We start from the raw sequence: 19824 nt of genomic DNA, 5'->3' as shown, positions 1-19824 counted from the left end.
GGTGCGTAAGGTTCGTCTCCGGCTGCCAATCTAGAGGGGGTGAGTTCGATACTATCCGGAAGCATTCTTTTTTTTTATCTAAGTTTTGACCCTAAGCGCATTAATGTGGTCAATTTTTAATTTGAGTAGCCTACAGTCCAAGTTAGTTAATAGTTCTCAAGTATAGTTCTCAAGTTAGTTATATACAATACTTCTTTTAAAAGAAATGATAATGGTAAAACCATTTTTTAAAGAAGTATTGTATATAACTAACTTGAGAGAAAAATGTAGGGTAGTTCGGCAACACACGTTCACTTAAAACGATCGGAAAATTACCGAGAAATTCTCAAATTCCAGCAAATTAAAAAAACTCTAACATTATTACTCACATTTGAAAAGACATAAAAAATGGACTGTAGGCTACTGAAATTAAAAATTGACCACAAAAATGCGCTTCGGGTCAAAATTTAGATAAAAAAAAAAGATTGCTTCTGGATAGTATCGAACTCATCCCCTCTAGATTGGCAGCCGGAAACGTATCGCACGCGCCACGGACTGAGTTGAAGAATACGTGTTGAAGTTAGAACTTATATCGGCGCTTCTCGTCTGTTGCTTTGAAAGAGAAAAAGAAAAAAGCGCTTATGTAGTGATGTCATGACCGGTCAAATAGTGTTTCAGATTCAAAGACCGGAGCCGGTCAAATAGCCACTGCCTTGATATAGCTTAGCCTGCTAATTTTGTCTCGGAATTTTGTCTAATGCAGGCTTTTGTCTAAATGGAGGCTACCATTCGGTACATGTGATGCTATAGGCTACTGCAATAAACTTAATTTATTTATATTATCACGATTAGTATGCTGCGCCTGCATGCTACCACATAATGTTATTGCTTCTCAGACTGTTTAATTGATTGTTCGTGTTTTTACAGAAATAGGCTAGGCTACTGTAAAAAAGATTCAAAAGCATGGCTAACTACTGTACATAAACCATGTTCAAGAGATAGGAGAAAGACATAAACATAACATATGTTCTGATAGGCTAACAGCAATCATAGCCATAAATTACAAAAAAAAATTGCGACAGAACACAAAAGTAAAAGAAAGTATTTGGCTGATACAGAATAATTTTGTTGTTGCTAAACCTAGTGAGGCTAAACTAGGCTACTGTCGACCCAGGCAAACCTCCTGTTTAATTAAACGATCTTATTATTACTGGTGGCTACTGGCTCTGGCTGGTCTAACTTTGAGTAGGTTACAGTTGTAATCGTGTGATAGGACTGTTCACTTTAATTTAACATGACCAACTTGGCTTTTCAATAAGATTTAATGAGTTGGTTTATTAATAATAATAATGGTGTTGCAAGCACATCAGTGCTTTTTCACCTTCATGATAACTTACGTTACGTAGCAATATTATAAACGAAATAGAATACCAACAAGGATTTTAAAAAGTTTTCAACACAAAATTTCGTTTCATTTTGATGAAAAATTCTTTTGTCATCTATCATTTCGAAATCTTTGCAATATGGTTTCCTCATGCGTAAAACAATGTGAAATGCTGGAGAATGCTACATTACAACACTGAAAGTGGCAGACCGTAATTTAAATATCTGAATTCAATTCTATTTTTCATTGCTGGCGCGAAAATGAAAAGAACGATGAAGTGAACACACGAATTTGGCACCAACGAAAAAAAAATGGCAAAATCAAAAGGTTTAAAATAAAGTGAAGTGTAAAATGACATTATTTTTTTACACTGCTTTGCAATTTAAATCGATTCTGTTTGTGTCATTCACGCATAATTTTTTTATATTTTCACTTAACTAAAAAATAAAAATTGCTCCCATACTTGATTCAAGTGTCGGATATGAGAAGATAAGGGTCTCATTCTCGTCTTCTTTGGCACTAAGGAGAGTAAGGTGGCCAGTACCTTTTCTTTTTGTGCAGCAATTATGCCCACCCAATTTATTCCACCCTTAGTAGAAGTGAGCGGTGTTTTCAACAAACAAGTAACCGGCCCAAAAGCTTCTAAATAAATGCATGATAAACTACCAGAAATAACCAATTCAGGCTTTGTTAGTCCGAGGATAAAGATTCAAAACTAGTCAAGATCAAGCTTTTTTTTGCTACCATCCTTGCAGAAAAGCAAACTATCGCAAAACATAACTCTCAAAAAAACCTCCTTAATTTTAATGCTGTAGCCTATGTCCTTTGGCCTATAGATCTGGATTAATTAAGTGCCTGCTCAAGCCAGCACATGATGTTTTCTCTAATGTTGATAGTTTTAATAATGAAGTCAATCGTTTACGTTTTTATTTTATTGCGAAAAACTACTCCACATGGTTTTTTAATGGAGTGCTCAGGAGGTTTTTGGATTTACGTTTTAGGCACTTTCAAGCAGACGAACGTGAGTTGAAAAACTTTCTAACAGTTTCCTTTATTGGTAAAGCGTCGAAACGTTTTGTCAGTAACATGTCAAGTTTTATTAAAATGAAGTTTAACGTGGATATTATTCCAGTATATATAACATTTAAAGTGGGTTATTATTTTCAGCTTAAATCTGGGACTCTGCTAAAAGCTTAAATCTAAATCCTGCTTGTGTTCAAATGTCATGTAGGCCTACAAGTTCGCTTATTCGCATGACGCGAACTGTAGCCTACATACATTGGTAGCCTATGTCCACGCGACATTTGGTCACGAGAGTGAGGGAGCACTTAGATTTAACTAATTTGAATAGAGAAGTGCCATTAAAGACCATATATTCGATTGCCAATGATGTTCAAACAACAAACCCTCCTTGGAATCTTTTAGAGTTGTGTGCAAATGTTTCACTGAACTTGACACTAAGATCCACGAGGCTTTGCTCATCAAATCCTGCAATCCTCGCCTCAATACGCAGTTGTTTGCCGCAGGCGCTTCCTATCTCCTTAACGCAGGGCCGGATTTAGCTGATGGGGGGCCCGGGGCACTTTTAGATCGGGGGGCCTCCATGCAAAAAAAATTTTCAAGCCTACGGCGCAAAAAACCATCTCTACGTCTACAGAAGCATCAGTCCAGTACTGCACAGCATTTTGCAGAAACTTTAAAGACCAAAAGGAAAAAAAATAACAAAAAATCACATTTTAACCACATAGGGGGCCCTTCAAAAGTCGGGGGGCCCGGGGCAACTGCCCCCTCTGCCCCCCCATAAATCCGGGCCTGCCTTAACGTCTTTCTTAATTCATCATATGATGCGTTTGTGCCTCGCAGAATTAACCGCCATGTGATGTTCCTTTCTACCCTGCTTTGCCGTTCATTCTTATGCATTTCGTTTTTCAATTCATTGTGTAGATCAATTATTCATTTTCAATGTAGATGTTAAATCAGTTATTTTTTGTTACTTGAAAAGGGCTTTTATGCGTTCGGCCGAAAACGTTCGTAGTTTAAAGTTTATGTTTACGTTAATGTATTATGTTAATTAAATGCCGTGTGGTTGCTTGGTTTTATCTAGCTATGGTTGAAGAAAGTCACCTCGTTACCAAAATTGTATTACCCTTGCAGAAATGAAATGATTTGGGCACGGCTTGTTAGAGACTAAAATTGGCAAGGTTTTGTTTAATTGAGGAAACATGGTCCTTTTTCTGACGAAGCATCATGAAGTCGGTGAGAGTTTTGTGTTTGAAAAATTGAAAGTTTTGCATACCGTACCTAAGTTGATGAAATATTTGTGATTGTAATTCAATAGTTTTAAAAACATAGTCCTACAACGTATAAAAAATTTGTTGTTATGCTACTTTTGCCGCTTTTTTAATTTTCTAACTACAGCATGGTGTTACTACTCATTAAATACTGTGCCATATTCTTTTACGTGATCGTTTATGTGTTGTGTCAGTGACCAAGACACAAATGTTAAAATTAAGCAAATTTTTTTATAGGATTAACAGGTAGGGCACTTCGGTATGGCATACCGAATGCATTTGTAAACAGTCCCATGAAGTACCCATAAGCACCATAAGTCGCGTCAAATTACCCATAAGTCGCGTCGAATTACCCATAAGTCACGTCGAATTACCTATAAGTTGCGTTGAATTATCCATAAGTCGCGTCGAATTACCCATAAGCACCATAAGTGATGTCAAGTTACCCATAAGTCGCGTCAAATTAGAGGAAAGTGGGGCTTTAACGATCATGCTCTCGTGTTTTCTTCAATATCAAGAAATGTATAGGTGTCAGGCTAAAAAAAATTTTTGTGTGAGATCAGGACAACCTTTTTTAAAATGTTTTCAATGATCATTATAGCCCCAGTAGTTAAACAGGCTTGTTACAATGGTTTTTAAAAATCTTTTTGGTGATTGGTATAGCCCCTATGAACTGGGGCTTTAACGATCACTATTATGTTTTTGAAAAAAATGTGCGATAATCGAACTAAAGTTGCAACAGTATTGTGTAGAACATGTGACTTTATCAACACAATGTGCCCACCTAAATAATATCCACACCATTGAACAGTTGAACATAGTCAGACCAGAGGACTAGTGTTTGTTTGTTACGTTAAAATGTTCAATAACAATTTACTGGGTGCATCAACAGCAATCGACAGGTTGCGCACTCATGCCTTTGATAACTGCTCTCCTTTCCTTTTGCTTATAGCTGGATGTCTCCTCATAAAACCTTGAAACCATTGCTGCCCTGGCACTCCTCCCTTGAAAGGCGTAATTCTGTCTGTTTTGTTGGATAATTCTGCAACATAGAAGCCAACTACTTGACATGTCTCAAGTTGTGTGAGTCCATACCCCTAATCTGACAACACTAAAATGCATTCTTCAATCTCAGCTTCTTCTTCTGCTGTTAATGCTGTAGGGTGTCCTGGATTTTCCTGTTTCAACTTATTCTTTACTCTGCTTTGTAACACTGAGTATGGAACATCATACATTTTTGCTGCATTTCTTATGCTACCACTATGGCATGCTTCCATTGCCATTTCAAGTCTTTTTCCATGTAATGTTCCTTTACTGTAATTTCTTCTCATATTTACATTAGGTCCACTTTTTCTACCCTTACATTTCCCTTTTTGGTAAAAACGAACCATAATTCAAAGTGATCGCTAAAGCCCCTGTAGTACAATATTGAAACAATAAACTTTAATACACTACCGGTATAATTCATAACAGAGATAATCTCAGTCAATAATTTTGCTTTGATATGTATTTGGTACAGTTACTCTACCATACATATACAAACAATTATAATATTCAAACAAAATTGTATAAAAAATTGTAAATAAAAATAGCACATGAAAAGTTTTGCGAGCCGTTTTTTCTTAAAAATATTGTATATGTAGAATCAAGGAAGCACAGAGTGGTTGGTGGTGAGTAATTGGTAGCTCAACATGCTTTATAATAATGTTTAATTCAATAGGAAAAAATGTGTAAGATGTTTTTAGGTGTCACATAATTTTAATGGGGCGGAAATATAAAATAAATGAACGTTATAGCCCTGTGATCGTTAAAGCCCCACTTTCCCCTACCCATAATTCGTGTCGAATTACCCATAAGCTCCATAAGTCGCGTCGAATTACCCATAAGCAACGTGGAATTACTTATACCATCCCGCCCGCGTATTTGTAATCTGCAGGTTGCTGCAGCAGATGGAGTTTGTCACGTAATATTGTGAGGTGTTGCGACCGTGCCATATTTTAAACTGATTGTCCTGCTTTCGTATCATGTAGCTTACGTTATAACGTCCGCCAGTCCGTGTTTTGTCGCTTCTACCTTTTTCTAGACCTCTGCAATGTTGGTCATCAGTTGTTTTTTCGTTCTGATGGTCAGAAATAAAAACAAACAAAAAGAACATTTCCAATATAAACTGCATTTAGCGAAGGTTTCACGAGTGCTTGCGTGTCGTAGTGGTTTAGACAAGAGGTCTTCATTTTGTTGACATGGGTTTAATTCCCACTGATGCCGTTATTCTTTTTTCTTCATTATTCTTTTATTAAGTTCAAAGCAAGAATTAACTCTCTGGCTGAGTGCTAGTGCAGGGTTACAATGCTGCAGTCACCTGGTTCATTAATAAAATTATCCTATGTTAAAGTGTTTCATCTCCCGGGTTTTACCGGCCAAAACACTCTATCTACTGCAGCGACCTGCAGATTACACATACGTGGACGGGAAGGCAAAGAAGCCAATCTTCGTGTCCACCTTCAGACATGCTTTCAAGTGTCCTGTCAAATAAATAGTCTCTTGAGCTGTGTCGAACTAGCAACCTTTCAAACGCCAAGCCAGTGCTCTCACCACACGGCTATGCAGCCGACTACTAGGCTACTAGACGGCTATATGCAGATGCCAAGGCCACGTAACTTAATACAGGCCTTGCCATCGTGCGAGCTGGAGACGAACAAAAACTCATGTCTATAACTTGCTAAACACACTTTTGAAGGCTTGTTTGCTATATGCACTGCAGGCTTATGGATAATTCAACGTTGCTTATGGGCCTTTATTACGTAAGGCCTTGCGATGGCAAGGCCTTTATTACGTAAGCCATGCTCTGTGGCCATGTTTTTCTGTTCACTGAAGTCAAACGTTTGAACTAAACATGTGCTCAGGTACCGGTATGTTGTATACCGTACGTCTCCTCTGTAGCCGACCTTTTTGCAACGTACAGTCAGGCATGCCTAATAAACATATGGGGTAACAGAAATAAAACAGATATTTTCCATAGACTGTGTAGTAATTCCTGACTTCGATGGTCAGTAATTTAAACTGAGACACAACATAAAACACTAACTGATAACAACTAAATGGTTTATTACATAACATCAGAATTGAGTAGTTCTGCTGTACTGATATCAGTTGCACTGCTGTAGCCTACCAGCAAATATATCATAATGGCAAGCAGTGTTGCCACTTGATTACAAATAAAAATATATAATTCATATTACTACATCCCCATCGCTTCAAAGAAAAACACACAACGGCCATGGGCCAATAACTGATTTACACTTAACGCAAATTTACGCAAATGCATGGTAACGTAGGCGATTAACAAAAGATGAAGCGTGCAATACGCTTTTATGATTGGTATCTAACTGGAGTCTTTACAATTCTCCCGGAGCGAGTCTTTCTAGGCTGTGGCGAGATGGTCGGTTGTGGACTTGCATTAGCCGGGAGCTGTGTTGGCTCGGAGGAAAGGACGTCATTGCTGGAATGCTCGCGAAGGTGCACGCGGTTACGCACAATCTCGTTGCCGTTTTCTGTAGCAACTCGGTACGATCGCTCACCCTCTTGTGCGACGACTTGTGCTGGTTGCCATTCGTTTGATCGATTGATGACTCGTATCGGTTGACCTTCATAAAGCATTGGCAATGGTTTCGTTCGCTTATCCGCATACTCCTTTTGCTTTTCTGACGATTTTGTCATTTGGTCGCGGTACATTTCCCCTTTTTCGTCAGTGCTATGGCTGGGCAACGCTGTAGGGATCGGACGACCGAAGATGAGCTCTGCGGGACTAGGTAGAACATTATCAAGTGGGGTAGCACGAATATTTAAAAGAGCACAATCAATATCGTTTCCACTTTTAAAACATTTTTTCATGATCGGTTTAATGTATTTAATTTGTCGTTCGATGAAACCATTAGACTGGGGATATTTTTGGCGAACTAGTTGTGTGAGTGATTCCCCATTTTGTACAAAATTCATTATATTTACTCAGAAATTGTGGACCGTTGTCAGAAATGATTTCACGTGGAACACCAAACATACTAAATACTTCCTTAGTTACAGTGATGATAGCATCGGCTGTCAGAGATGACAGTTGTTTTATAACAGGGTATCGACTATAATAATCACAAATTATAAGAAAATGTTTGCTATTAATTTCAAATAGGTCGGTGCCTAATTTCGACCATGGGTGCATTGGTTTTTCATGCATCATCATGGGTTCCTTGCTTTGATGTGGCAGTAGTTCCTGGCAGTGTGTACAGTTCTTGCACACCATTTCTATGTCTTTGTAGATCTTTGGCCAGTAGACGCTTTCCTTTGCCAACAATCTGGTTTTTTCGATACCTTGATGACTCTGATGCAATTGATTTAGAATACAAGTTCGGAGTGTTTCTGGGATTATTACCTGCTTGCCTTTAAAAATTACACCATTTTCGAGGCCCAGTGCTTCTCTGTAGCTCCAAAATTGCCTTAATTCTGGGGGTACAGATTTGATGTTCTCTGGCCATCCTTGGTATATCAATTCGGACAGTCCTTTTAGGATGTGGTCTTTTGAAGTTTCTTCTTGGATCTGGATTTTCTTCTTTTGAGAAAAGTGCATTAAGTCAATTTCAATACTTTCAACGTGTTGATCGAAGTCAATGTCTTCGCGTTCGTCTGGGTCAGGCAATCTGGAAAGTGTATCTGCTAATGTCATATCTTTCCCAGGACGGTACATAATGTTGTAGTCGTAACCTTGAATCTTCAACATCATTCGTTGTAGCCTAGGGGGTGCAGAGTGAATAGGTTTTTTCAAGATCACCTCAAGAGGCTTATGGTCCGTCACCACAGTAAACTGTCTGCCATATAGGTAGTGACTGAAGCGTTGGATGCCAAAGACTATTGCTAAACATTCTCTTTCAATATTTGAATAATTTGATTGAGTTGTAGTGAGAGTCTTACTTGCAAAACAGACTGGACCGTCTTTCTGGACAAGTGTTGCGCCAAGTCCTTTAAGAGATGCATCGACTTCAACGCGGACCTCCTCCTTGGGATTGTAGTACTGCAAGCCTATGTTGTCTGCCACTAAGTTTTTAATAAAACTAAAGGTCGTGTCATGTTCTGTGTGCCATTCAAATGGAACATGTGGTTTCAGAAGATCTCTCAAAACTTCTGCTTGTTTAGAGAGGTTTGGAAGATGGTTTGTAAGGTATGTTGTCAGTCCTAAGAACCGTTGTACATCCTGTTTGTCTTGTGGTCTTGGCATCTTCTTTATTGCCTCGACTTTTGCGGGGTCAGGGAATACACCTTTGTCTGTGTATAGTCTTCCGAAGAATGCAACTTCTCTGGCTTTTATTATGCATTTCCCCGGGTTCAACTTTAGGCCTTCCTTCCTTGCTACCTGAAGGAATCTTCTCAGTCGCCGGTCGTGTTCCTCTTCAGTGGGACCATGTATGACAATGTCATCTGATATTCCGACACATCCTTCACATTGGTCAATTATTTCGTCCATTCTTCTTTGAAAAATGTCTTGACTTACACAAAGTCCGAATGGTAGTCTTTTGAAACAGTATCTTCCAAACGGTGTTCGGAATGTAGTTAGTTCTTGTGACGCTTCTGTTAGCTTGACACTCCAGTATCCGGATTTGGCATCAAGCTTAGAAAAGAACTTTGAGTTTGTAAACGCAGGTGTGATTTCTTCTATAGTTGGAATCTTGTGTGGGCAACGTTTGAGTGATTCATTCAGCTTTTTTGGGTCTATGCACATTCTTAACTTGCCATCTTTTTTTATTGCGTATGTCATTGAAGAGCACCAATCTGTGTGATGATTTATTTTTTTGATTACATCTTGACTTTCCATGTAGTCTAATTCTGTCTTTATTTTATCTTTTAGGTGCAAAGCGCATTTTCTTGGAGCATCTATAAATGGGGTGGCTCCAGGCTTTAAGTAAAGGTTTTCCTCATCCTTGAAACAGCCAATCCCATCAAAGCATTCTGGAAATTCTTTGGCGAGTTGCTCCAATGATGTTACTTTGTGGCTTTGTGGAGGAATCTTCATGTCCGTTTCATCAATATTGAGTTTGACTAGATTTAACAACTGACTTGTAGGGAGACCAACAATTATAGGGCCTGAAACATCAACTACATAGAACTTTTGACATATGTTAGTGTCGCTTCCTTGCTTTTGAAGGTTCAAAAGTATGGAGCCTAAACAAGGTATGTTGTTACCGGAATATCCTGTGAGCTGAGCACTGGGTTCAGGGTTTGCAATACTGTCAACTCTACAATTTCCAAACATTTGCCTGAATGTCCGCATTGGCAATGTGTTACCTCCAGCACCGGTATCAACTTTTACTCGCATTTTACCAAAAACATTAGGTTGTGAATGTTGAATACATAGGGTAGTAAATGCTTCTTTTGAAACAGCTACATGTGATTTTAAATCGTTAATGCAAAGTGGGTGAAATATGGGAGTTTCTTCTTCTTCTAAGAACAACTCATTTTGCTTATTTCTTACCTTTGGGTATTTATCCTTGTTGTAAGGTCTTCTTCCCTGGTATGTTTGCTTCGGGGCTGGACGTGACTGCTGGGACTTCTTTTTACACATGTTTTTCCAGTGATTTCGTCCCCCACATGCATGACAGGTCGCTCCGTAGGCTGGACAGGCATTCTTTTGGTGCTTCCGTCCACAACGCTGACATTCTCTATTTGCTCTAATTGCATCAATGTTGTTCATTTGTGAGCTTTTCATCTTTTGCAGGGAGGCATTGGAGGCTTCTACTGCTTCATATTGCAAACCTCTTTGCTGAACTTCTACTATTGAATGTCCCTTGGGTTTGGTCATAAGTTCCTTTCTGAATTCTTCATACTTGGTTGAGACTATGACCATTTCGATTAATCTTTCATCTAGTTCGTCATCGTTAAACTCACATCTTTTGGCTTTTTCTCTTAGGTGAGATAGATATGAGGTAATTGATTCATCTCTTTGTTGATGAAGCTGAGAGAATTCGAGTCTGTGAATTCTGAAATTCACTTTGCTTGATACGTCGATTTGTGATTCAATTAGATTCCAAATGTGGGTTGGATCTCTCTGTTGTGCTGCTGTCAGTCCTGATGAAAGTATTCGCCTCATACCTTCATCTCCTAGGGCTATGCGGATCTTCGTAGCCTTTCTATTAGGGTCGGTTATGTCATTATCTTCAAAAAACAGTTCGATTCTCGCTTTGAAAGCATTGTAAGAGTCTATCAGTGGCTGGTGCTGCCAGTCCATCATTGGCATTTTTGAAGCCATGTTTAATGATAGCCCAGTTCGATGCCTTGACTCCAACAGGCTGCTTGAATGCAGGTTATTTGGTCTTCTTGACTTCTTAACTTGCTTTTACCGCTGCCACCATGTAGTAATTCCTGACTTCGATGGTCAGTAATTTAAACTGAGACACAACATAAAACACTAACTGATAACAACTAAATGGTTTATTACATAACATCAGAATTGAGTAGTTCTGCTGTACTGATATCAGTTGCACTGCTGTAGCCTACCAGCAAATATATCATAATGGCAAGCAGTGTTGCCACTTGATTACAAATAAAAATATATAATTCATATTACTACAGACTGTAAATATAACCTCCGAGGCCATATCTCATAGGCATTCACAAATTTATTCAAGTAAGACATTTGACCTTGATTGAAAAAGATGTGCTCACTGCTCAGGCATGTTGTATTATACGTCATGTGCTTATTTTGCCAAATGTGCAGTCGCGTATGCATAATCAACCTATCAAAGGTTTTGTCAGTTCGAAGATTCTAAGCCAACCAACTAGCAATTATTGTGAATGTTATAGAAGTGACTGCACTAAGACTACAGTGTTCATTATATAGCAGAATGATTGTGAGATTTTAAGTAGTTTTCTTAAAACATTTCAAGCACTCTAACTTTCATTTAAAAGTGATCCTAAGTTTAGTTTTTCAGAGAGAACATAGACTACACACCATATATCAAAGTCACAATTCTTAGAATCTAGCTTGATACAACTGAGCAGTTCTGTTTAAAACTGACACAAGACAATCTCTCCTAACCTGTGTAATATCTGTCATGTTCTTTTGCAGAAAGGTATTCGAAGATTGCCTAAAGGTAAAGGCAGGAAGAAAAAAGCTGCTGCTAAAAAGTTCACTTTAGATTGCACCCATCCAGTTGAAGATGGCATCATGGATGTATCTAACTTTGTAAGTAGAGTAATGTAATATATCAATGGAAGTAGCTATTTTTCCACAATCAAGTGTTGCCAGAGTTATTATTGAAGTTAGGAAGGGTTAGAGTTAGGAATAAGATTAGGGTTTTAATCTTCCCAAGACTAAACAAATTTTCCAAAATACAAGTTTTTGTTTTCAACAGCTTTAAAATTTTCTCAAATTAGGGCAGAATTCCTTATCTGGCAACACTATTGAGGCTATTGTTACACTATATAGTGTAAATATAGCCACAGCCTATATAATAACTATCGGCTTAAGGTTGGTACCGTACTTTGTGTCATTTTTAAAATATTCCGCGTAGTAACTTGGTTTTTGCATCAAACTCATTGCACATTGACATATCATCTCAGAAAGCATGGTAAAACTAAGCTGAAGCTGTGTATAGTCTTCCAAGATTGAAACAAAATCACATAGTTGGGATTGCCATACGTAAGATCCTGGTGTTAAACAACATGGCTCAGCTTGGTATTTTTAACACTTAGACTACAATTTGTTAATTAACATCAGCAGCAGTCACTGTTACCCTATTATTGTTTTTTACTGTTTTATCCCATGTTCTCTCAACCTTATGGGCCATTCCGTACTATGGCAAACTATGGCTATTGCTAGACAGACTTTTCAAGACCCAAGAAATGTAAATATGTAAGTTAAAAACTTGTCAATGTACCAATAAAAATTTATTGAATATATAAATTCTTTGTCTGTTATAAAAAATAGTCACAATTTAATTTGTAACATTGAAATCATAGTTCAAAAATCATTAACTCTACAACTTACCACTGCAATGGTCCTTAGCCTACAACACTACACTTTAGTGTGTCAATTCATTCATCAGCTACATTGCTATTGTCATTGCAAACAATATGTAAATTGTGATGGCATCAACAACAATAGACAATAAGTGTAAAGAATTTGTAAAGTTTAGCTTTCATCATTAGGAGATATCAAGATTATTTGATGTTTTTTATTTGACATAAAAAAGTATTGGTATTAGTATTATAGAACATGTAAATTTCATTTTAAAGTTTTGTCTCCATTTTTTTATACCCCTAAAGTTAGGCTTCTAAAAAATGCATGAAGCAAATTGACACCTTTATTATCATATCAAGCAGTTCTCTGACAACTTTTTGTTCTGAATTTTTGGATTCCTTGGGCCTTAAACTGTCTGTCCAGCAGTTTTCAGCCACTTTGTATGATCATGGCTGAGAAATTAGTGATAAGATATTGGGCGAAATCGCCAAAGCTAAATACACAAAAATTGTGATTTTTCAAATGACCGTGCCTCTGCTAATAAGGTTTTTTTTTGCATTTATATTTCTATGACATTTGCAAGTATGTCAAATTTCATTAAAATTTACAACACATTTCATTTCTCAAATCATTGCTTATTAGCCATTTATGTTAGCCAGTCCTTATGTTAGCCTTATTAGCCAGTCCTCAGCCATTTATGTCCCACAATATCCTTTTTTCAATTTTTTATCAATACTCCAAATATCATTGGTAGTTTTACTATCAAAGCTTTTGCTATGCATGATTACTGTCATCTACATTTACTTGCAAGTATGCTGCTGGGGTTCTCACACACCTCATTTTTGTTATGTTTGTAAGGAATTAGTAAAACTGTTAATTAGAAATAGATACATGCTTATTGCTTAGCCACTTCTGATTTATTGAGCTAGGGTTATCTTCCCTAGCTCCTTAACAGCACAATGCTGTTGTTTTATCTTTGTAGGAACAATTTTTGAAAGAGAAGGTGAAGGTCAATGGGAAACTCAACAACCTTGGCCAAAAGGTTGTGATTGAAACAGTTAAGAATAAAGTTGTGTTCACCTGCGACATTCCTTTTTCAAAGAGGTGAGAATATTTTGCTTAATGCTTAGCCATAAATGCCACTTATTTGTTTTGAGATACTACTTATTGTGAAATTCATACCTGAATAATTGCATTGTGCAGAGTTAAGTAGCTGCCGTATTGTGGTGTATGAAACTATGAATCATGGATGATCTCCGTCTTTAAAAGTAAATTCTGTTCCAACATGCCTTCTAAGATTGAGGAACACACCTTCTACGTTTGGCAGTAATAGACTATTCAACCCCAAAAGTACCATATCGGTCAATTGGCCGTTAGGGCTTTTTTTTCGATATTTCCCGCAAATAAGCATATTTTCCGATATTACGGCTGATCCTCGACCTAGGTATGAACTACGTACTCTAAAGATAATCGTTTTACATTCAAAAACCTCCGAAATAATCGTAAATATACCTAAAACTACCGCACCAGTGAGAGGGAACAGTGGTTAAAATTGTTCTTGTAGCTCTGGCATAGGCTTAGTTTTCAGTCCCCACCAAATAATTCGTTTTTGAAACATCTACAGATGACGTTATCCTTACCGGTATCTGCTTTCTACCGGTCAGTTGACCGGAGGTGTGATCGTTCTGGATGTAACGATTTTCTGGTAGTTGTAGCGTTACATATCCATGCATTGATCACTAAAAAGAAGTGGGGCGTGTTGTCACAGCACGATTTCCATGTGATAACCCAAGCGTGTAACCACGAGTTTTCAATGGAAGGCATAGTTTTCAGTTCTCTTTCGTACAAGCATTGAAGGTTAATAATTTTGTCACCACAGCAGAAATTATGAGGAGTGCCATTGAATTTTGGGAAAAATCAGGTTTTATAACTATACTAAAAATGGTCTGGCAAACTAAGGTATGATCATAACTGATCAGGAAAGATACCATTCGTTAGCTTTAAGCCTGCTCTTTTCATCATACCAAACAGATAAGACATGCAAGTAGAGATGTACACATGGTTGTAGAAACCACGTGATGTCATACCACGGGGCGTATTGTCACAGCTGTGACTACACGCCCCGTGGTGTGCATTTTTAATATTAAGAAACATAAAACATTATTTATGCTTATACAACGAGGTAATATGCGTATTTGTTAAAATACAACGCTTTTTTACCAATATGTTGTAGGCTAAATTTTTTTCATTTCGCATATTTTTTTATTCGTTCAGCCTGTATTAAAACCATTTTTTGTTGGTTACTGTCATATTTTAGTCATAAAGCATTAAGGTGGTCCTTATAAATTTTTTTTTTTCATTTTCACTAACCTGACCCTGCCAAAATGTTGTATTAATGTTGTATGATTGTATTAAAAAAGTACGGTAACTGGAGTTTTTAAGAAGTAGAAAGCGATCAAGAAGAACACCGGAAGACTAACATCAACAAGATAAGGAAGCAGCTTTCAAAAGTACATTCGTAGATTTATTTGATATTTCCAATGCCGATGCGCTGCAGATGATTTCAATTGAGGAAGAATGAAAGTTTCTGATTGCCCGACGCGAACCTGGATGCCGTGGAGTAATAACATCAATGGATAATACCTTAAAAAAGAAAGAATACAGAAAAAGGAATATAGAGCAGTGACTTGAAAACCAGAGGAAGAAAGCTGCAGTGGATACGCACTTTCAACTTTCTCTGGCGGTACTACAAAGCAGCACAAGTGGCAGTATTACCGAAGAGGAAGAAGATCCAGTCGCAGGTCCCGGTACCAGCTGCATGACACAAATGCCCTGATAACGTGGATGTAAACAAGTGGCTACACAAAACCTTGTGGCAACTTTGGACCGAAATAAGGTGTCAGACAGAGCAGCTGTGATGGTAATTGGCGAAACTGTCCCAAGTCTTGGACAAGAAATCTAACCAATAGCCCTGAACTGATCTAGCATCAGGCGGCAACGACAGCAGCATTGTAAAGAGATCTCAGAAAATTAAATATCTGTTTGACCTACAGTTCCCAATCATTGTGCATTGGGATGGCAAGCTTAATCCAGATCTCATTGGAACTGAAACCGCGGACAGACTGCCTGTGCTAGTCACAAGTAATGGCCAATCACAGATCCAGGGATGTGCTTCGACACAACCAGCTGTAATACTGGTCGGCACAAAAGAGCCTACAATCTTTTAGAGCAGATGCTTGGCCATGAATTTCTGCATATTGGGTGTCACCACCAATCCATCATGTCTTGGAGCTGATTGCTGCTTGAGCCTTTCCTGAAGTCATGGGGACTTCATTAGCTTCTGATGTTCTCTTGTTTAAGCGCTTCAAAACAAGATGGCAGTTTATTGACCAGACTACATTTGAAGACTCGTCTTGATTGCTGGTGAAGGTCTTGAAGACGGCCCTATGAAAGTCACTCTGCTAAGAGATCACTACCTAGAACTACTGGAGCTGGCCATTATTTTTCTTTGAGCTGTCACTCCTCAAGGCATCCACTTTGGAGCTCCCAGAGCCATGCACCAATGGATGGAAAAAGTGATCTACACTTTCAAAGTCTGGATGTTTCGTTCACAGTTCAAATTGACAGGGAGCCAGGATCGCGGGAACTCTGCATATTCTTTTCACTCATCTACATTGAAGCATGGGCAACAGCGAGCGTTGTTGTGAATTGCAGAAGTATCAAACGATTAATGCTGACATATCTAACGCTACAGCAAAGAAGATGGCGTTATAGATAATGGCACCAAGGACAAGATGGTTGTGACTAAGAAAGAGAAAGAAGGGGAAGAAGAGCCATTGAAGCATGCAACCATCGACTTAAACCTCATTCAAGAGAAGACGGTAATCGACTTTACGATAAGGAACACTTCCTTCTAAGAACTTGCATCTTTCGGTTGGTTTCCTTGAATATCCGGCAGCTCCGTGGAAGGACCAGCCTAGCTTCATTGCTGCAAAAAGCTTTATCAGCACATTGGCTGTCACCAACGACCACGCTGAACGTGGCGTTGCCTTAGTTGAGGATTTCTCTGGCCCTCTCACAAAGGACGAGGAGCAACTGCAGTTTGCATTGAGAGTAGTTGCTGACCACCGCAAAAAAGTTCCCTAACACCTTGAAGCAGACCTTACTGGGCAACAAGTGATATTGATCATCATGACACCCCTTCTGATGAGCATTGAGCAGCTAATACCCACTGTTAAGGAACACATGGGTGGACCCAGGCATGTGAGTGTTGGGCAAAGAGCATTAGAGCATCTGTGCAAGTGCTTACTACTTATGCATTCTATACCTCATCTGGGAGGAATTTCAGATCCATTGAGCCACCTCTAAACATTAATAAATATCAATGAAATTTTACACATGGTGTTTTTTAATCAAAAGGAACAATTTGGCAGGGTCAGACCAACAAATTTCCAAAAAAAAATTTTTAGTGTACAACTAAGGACCACCCTATAAACTTGTATAAAGCATGTGCAGAAATGTTGTAACAACACGCCCCGGGGTGGGGCGTGTTGTCACAGCCCATTGCATTAAACATGCATTTATATAAAAACGAAATAATCCAGAAAAACTTTAGCTGTAGCTAAAAGAAGTCGAATGATACCTCTTTCAATTGCACTATCAAGCATCTCGATACCATTGGTACAGAACGAGATATATGCTGATTTGTAAAAATTGTGACAACACGCCCCACTTTGCCCTATTATATTTACAATAGTCATATTGCGTTTTGGTAGGCGATAAGAGTCATGTTTAGCATCATGAAAATCAGTGTTGTGATATTATTAAGTTCATTCTGCATGTAGACAAATGTTGCAGATACCTCAAGTACCTCACAAAGAAGTATCTCAAGAAGAACAACCTGAGAGATTGGCTTCGTGTGGTGGCATCTTCGAAGGAAGTTTATGAGTTACGTTACTTCCAAATTAATAACGATGAGGATGAAGACGAAGAAGAAGATTAAATTTGTCATTAAAAATTGTATGAAAATCTTTTTGTGTTTTTTGTACAAAGGAAAGAAATGAAGGCAGAATCTTAATTCTAAACAATCGCTAAAATACTCATGCTCAGCGAAGGCAAGTCTTTTTTTATCGTCAAGTCGCAACAGAAGCGTGCATTAGCTGATTAGGGGACCACTCATTGTAGTCTAATGTTTTTTGACTGTTTAAAAATACCGCAGAAGCTCGATAATAATTAATAGCTCGACTCATGCAAGACTGTATTTACTGCTTTCTATACCTTCGACCAGTAGCGGCGCTACGGGGTGGACATGTCCACCCCACTCCTATTTAAGGTCAATTTTGTAATTCGTCGAGATCCGATGAGATAACTTGAGGGGTGTATGCAAGGGGTTAGGGGGGCCTAGTGACTGCGTCATAAATTAATTTCAACTTCTTACGTATGAATTACTTTTGCAACATTGACATAAGAAGTAATGAAGAATCTTCATTGTTATCGCTCTGTTGTATTGAATGGTTGTTGTCTAATTTTACCATTTTGAGGTGATGCCTTTTATCACAGCTGAGACACAAGCTTTGTAAGGGAACGTTCAAATATTACGTAAGTTTTTTTTTTCGAATTTTTGACCCCCCCTCCCCCATGTAACGCCAACGTAACGCTTTTTTCAATCCCCCCCTCCCCCATGTAACGCTTTTTCACTACGAATTCAGCACAAAAAACTACCATTCCGTACTCGAAAGCGTTACGTAACGTTTTGCTTGAACCCCCTCCCCCCGATGTGACGCTAACGTAACGCTTTGCATAAACCCCCCCCTCGAAGGCGTTACGTAATATTTGAACGTTCCCTAAGACCTAATATGCAAAAGTTTTGATGGGGCCACCAACATGTCAGGCAAGGATGAAGGTGCACAGCAACACCTAGTTGCAGGGTAGGCACTTTAACATTACCCACTGGTCGAAGAGGTACGCAATCATGCGTCACATGTTCAATCAATATTTGTGTTTTAGTCACAATTTCGACTTGTTAAAGTGGCTATCATTAAGATCCTTGCACTAGGTTCAGTTGCAGAAGAAAAAATAGTATTAGCAGAGGGTGGGAATCGAAATTACTATACTCCTCTGCCCTAACCATAGCGCATTCTTCGTTTATTTAACACAAAGCTTCTCTCGGCAACAGCGCCTTCGTCGGCCTGAAAACGTCCGGTCATCGCGAGCTTTTTTTACGCTCTGGAGAGATTCGCTTGACCAAGGTTCTGGCTCAGAAGTTAGTTTAAGCTCAGGTCTTGGCATTTTGTGGGACTTTGGTGGAAAGGCAGTTTCAGTTTTCTGTAAAAATGGTACTCTGTTTCAGTTAATAGGTTAGTTGGTGTGTGTAGATAAAAATTAAAAGGTTAGCTTTAAAAAAGTCTTACATAGATCTACTTAGCTGTTAGTTTGGTTAAAGTGGCACTTCACTAGGCTTTTGGTATGATTAAAGTTGGCCTTCCAGCTAGTATGGTGGTCCTACCTCTTAGACGGATTCAAATTATCTTTAGCTGTTGGTCAGGTTTAGGTAGCACTTCACCAGGCTTTTGGTCAAACTTGGGTTGGCCTACCTGCTAGCATTGCATTGATTGCAGTGTTCAACTGTACAAGTTAATATATTTTCATTGTTTTGGACACCGATTAAATCTTGTGCTTGAGCACAGTGTTGAAAACGTAGCGACTAGCGACAGTCAAAACAATTTTTGAAACAATTGGTGACATCTACCACTTCATGGACTGTTCTCCCAACAGACATTTTTTGTATAAAGAGCATTTGAAAAAGGAGGGAATCATGTCTGGAAAAATTGCATTGCACCATAGTTAATAAATATACCATAAATATTGTTGTGTTTTTAGCTCATTCAATCAGAGTCACTGGAATTCTGTTTTATTATAAAATTGCACAACCAAGATATAGTGTGAAACCTGCAAAGTAAGCCCAAAACGAGAAGTGCCAATTAACAAAAGCAGGCGGATGAATACTAAGCAAAAGAGAAGACCTGAGGGAAACGAAAACAAAGTACATCGTTTCAATGCAAATAAACTAAAATACATAACACCTCCCCAATAAAATTTATGACCACCCATAACGAAGAGGTGGTTGGCGTCTTCTCTTTGATCGCCTTAATGTTTGTTCTTGATGCGAT

The 19824-nt window shown here is 38.4% G+C and overlaps 1 protein-coding gene across 1 annotated transcript; it reads left to right on the top strand.

Annotated features, from left to right (window-relative positions):
- The first annotated feature begins 3573 nt into the window (after positions 1 to 3573).
- On the top strand, positions 3574 to 17683 carry LOC145779548 (large ribosomal subunit protein eL22-like). Its single transcript, XM_082591159.1, has 4 exons — positions 3574 to 3619; positions 11762 to 11878; positions 13638 to 13759; positions 17513 to 17683. The coding sequence occupies exons 1-4, from the start codon at positions 3611 to 3613 to the stop codon at positions 17655 to 17657; spliced, it is 393 nt and encodes a 130-aa protein (XP_082447285.1). The 5' UTR covers positions 3574 to 3610; the 3' UTR covers positions 17658 to 17683.
- Positions 17684 to 19824: the final 2141 nt, after the last annotated feature.

This window comes from Aplidium turbinatum, chromosome 11 (genome assembly GCF_918807975.1).
Source record: "Aplidium turbinatum chromosome 11, kaAplTurb1.1, whole genome shotgun sequence".
Taxonomy (NCBI): Eukaryota; Metazoa; Chordata; class Ascidiacea; order Aplousobranchia; family Polyclinidae; genus Aplidium; species Aplidium turbinatum.
The sequence above is the reverse complement of the archived record's forward strand: the minus strand, read 5'-3'. Positions and strand labels throughout refer to the sequence as shown.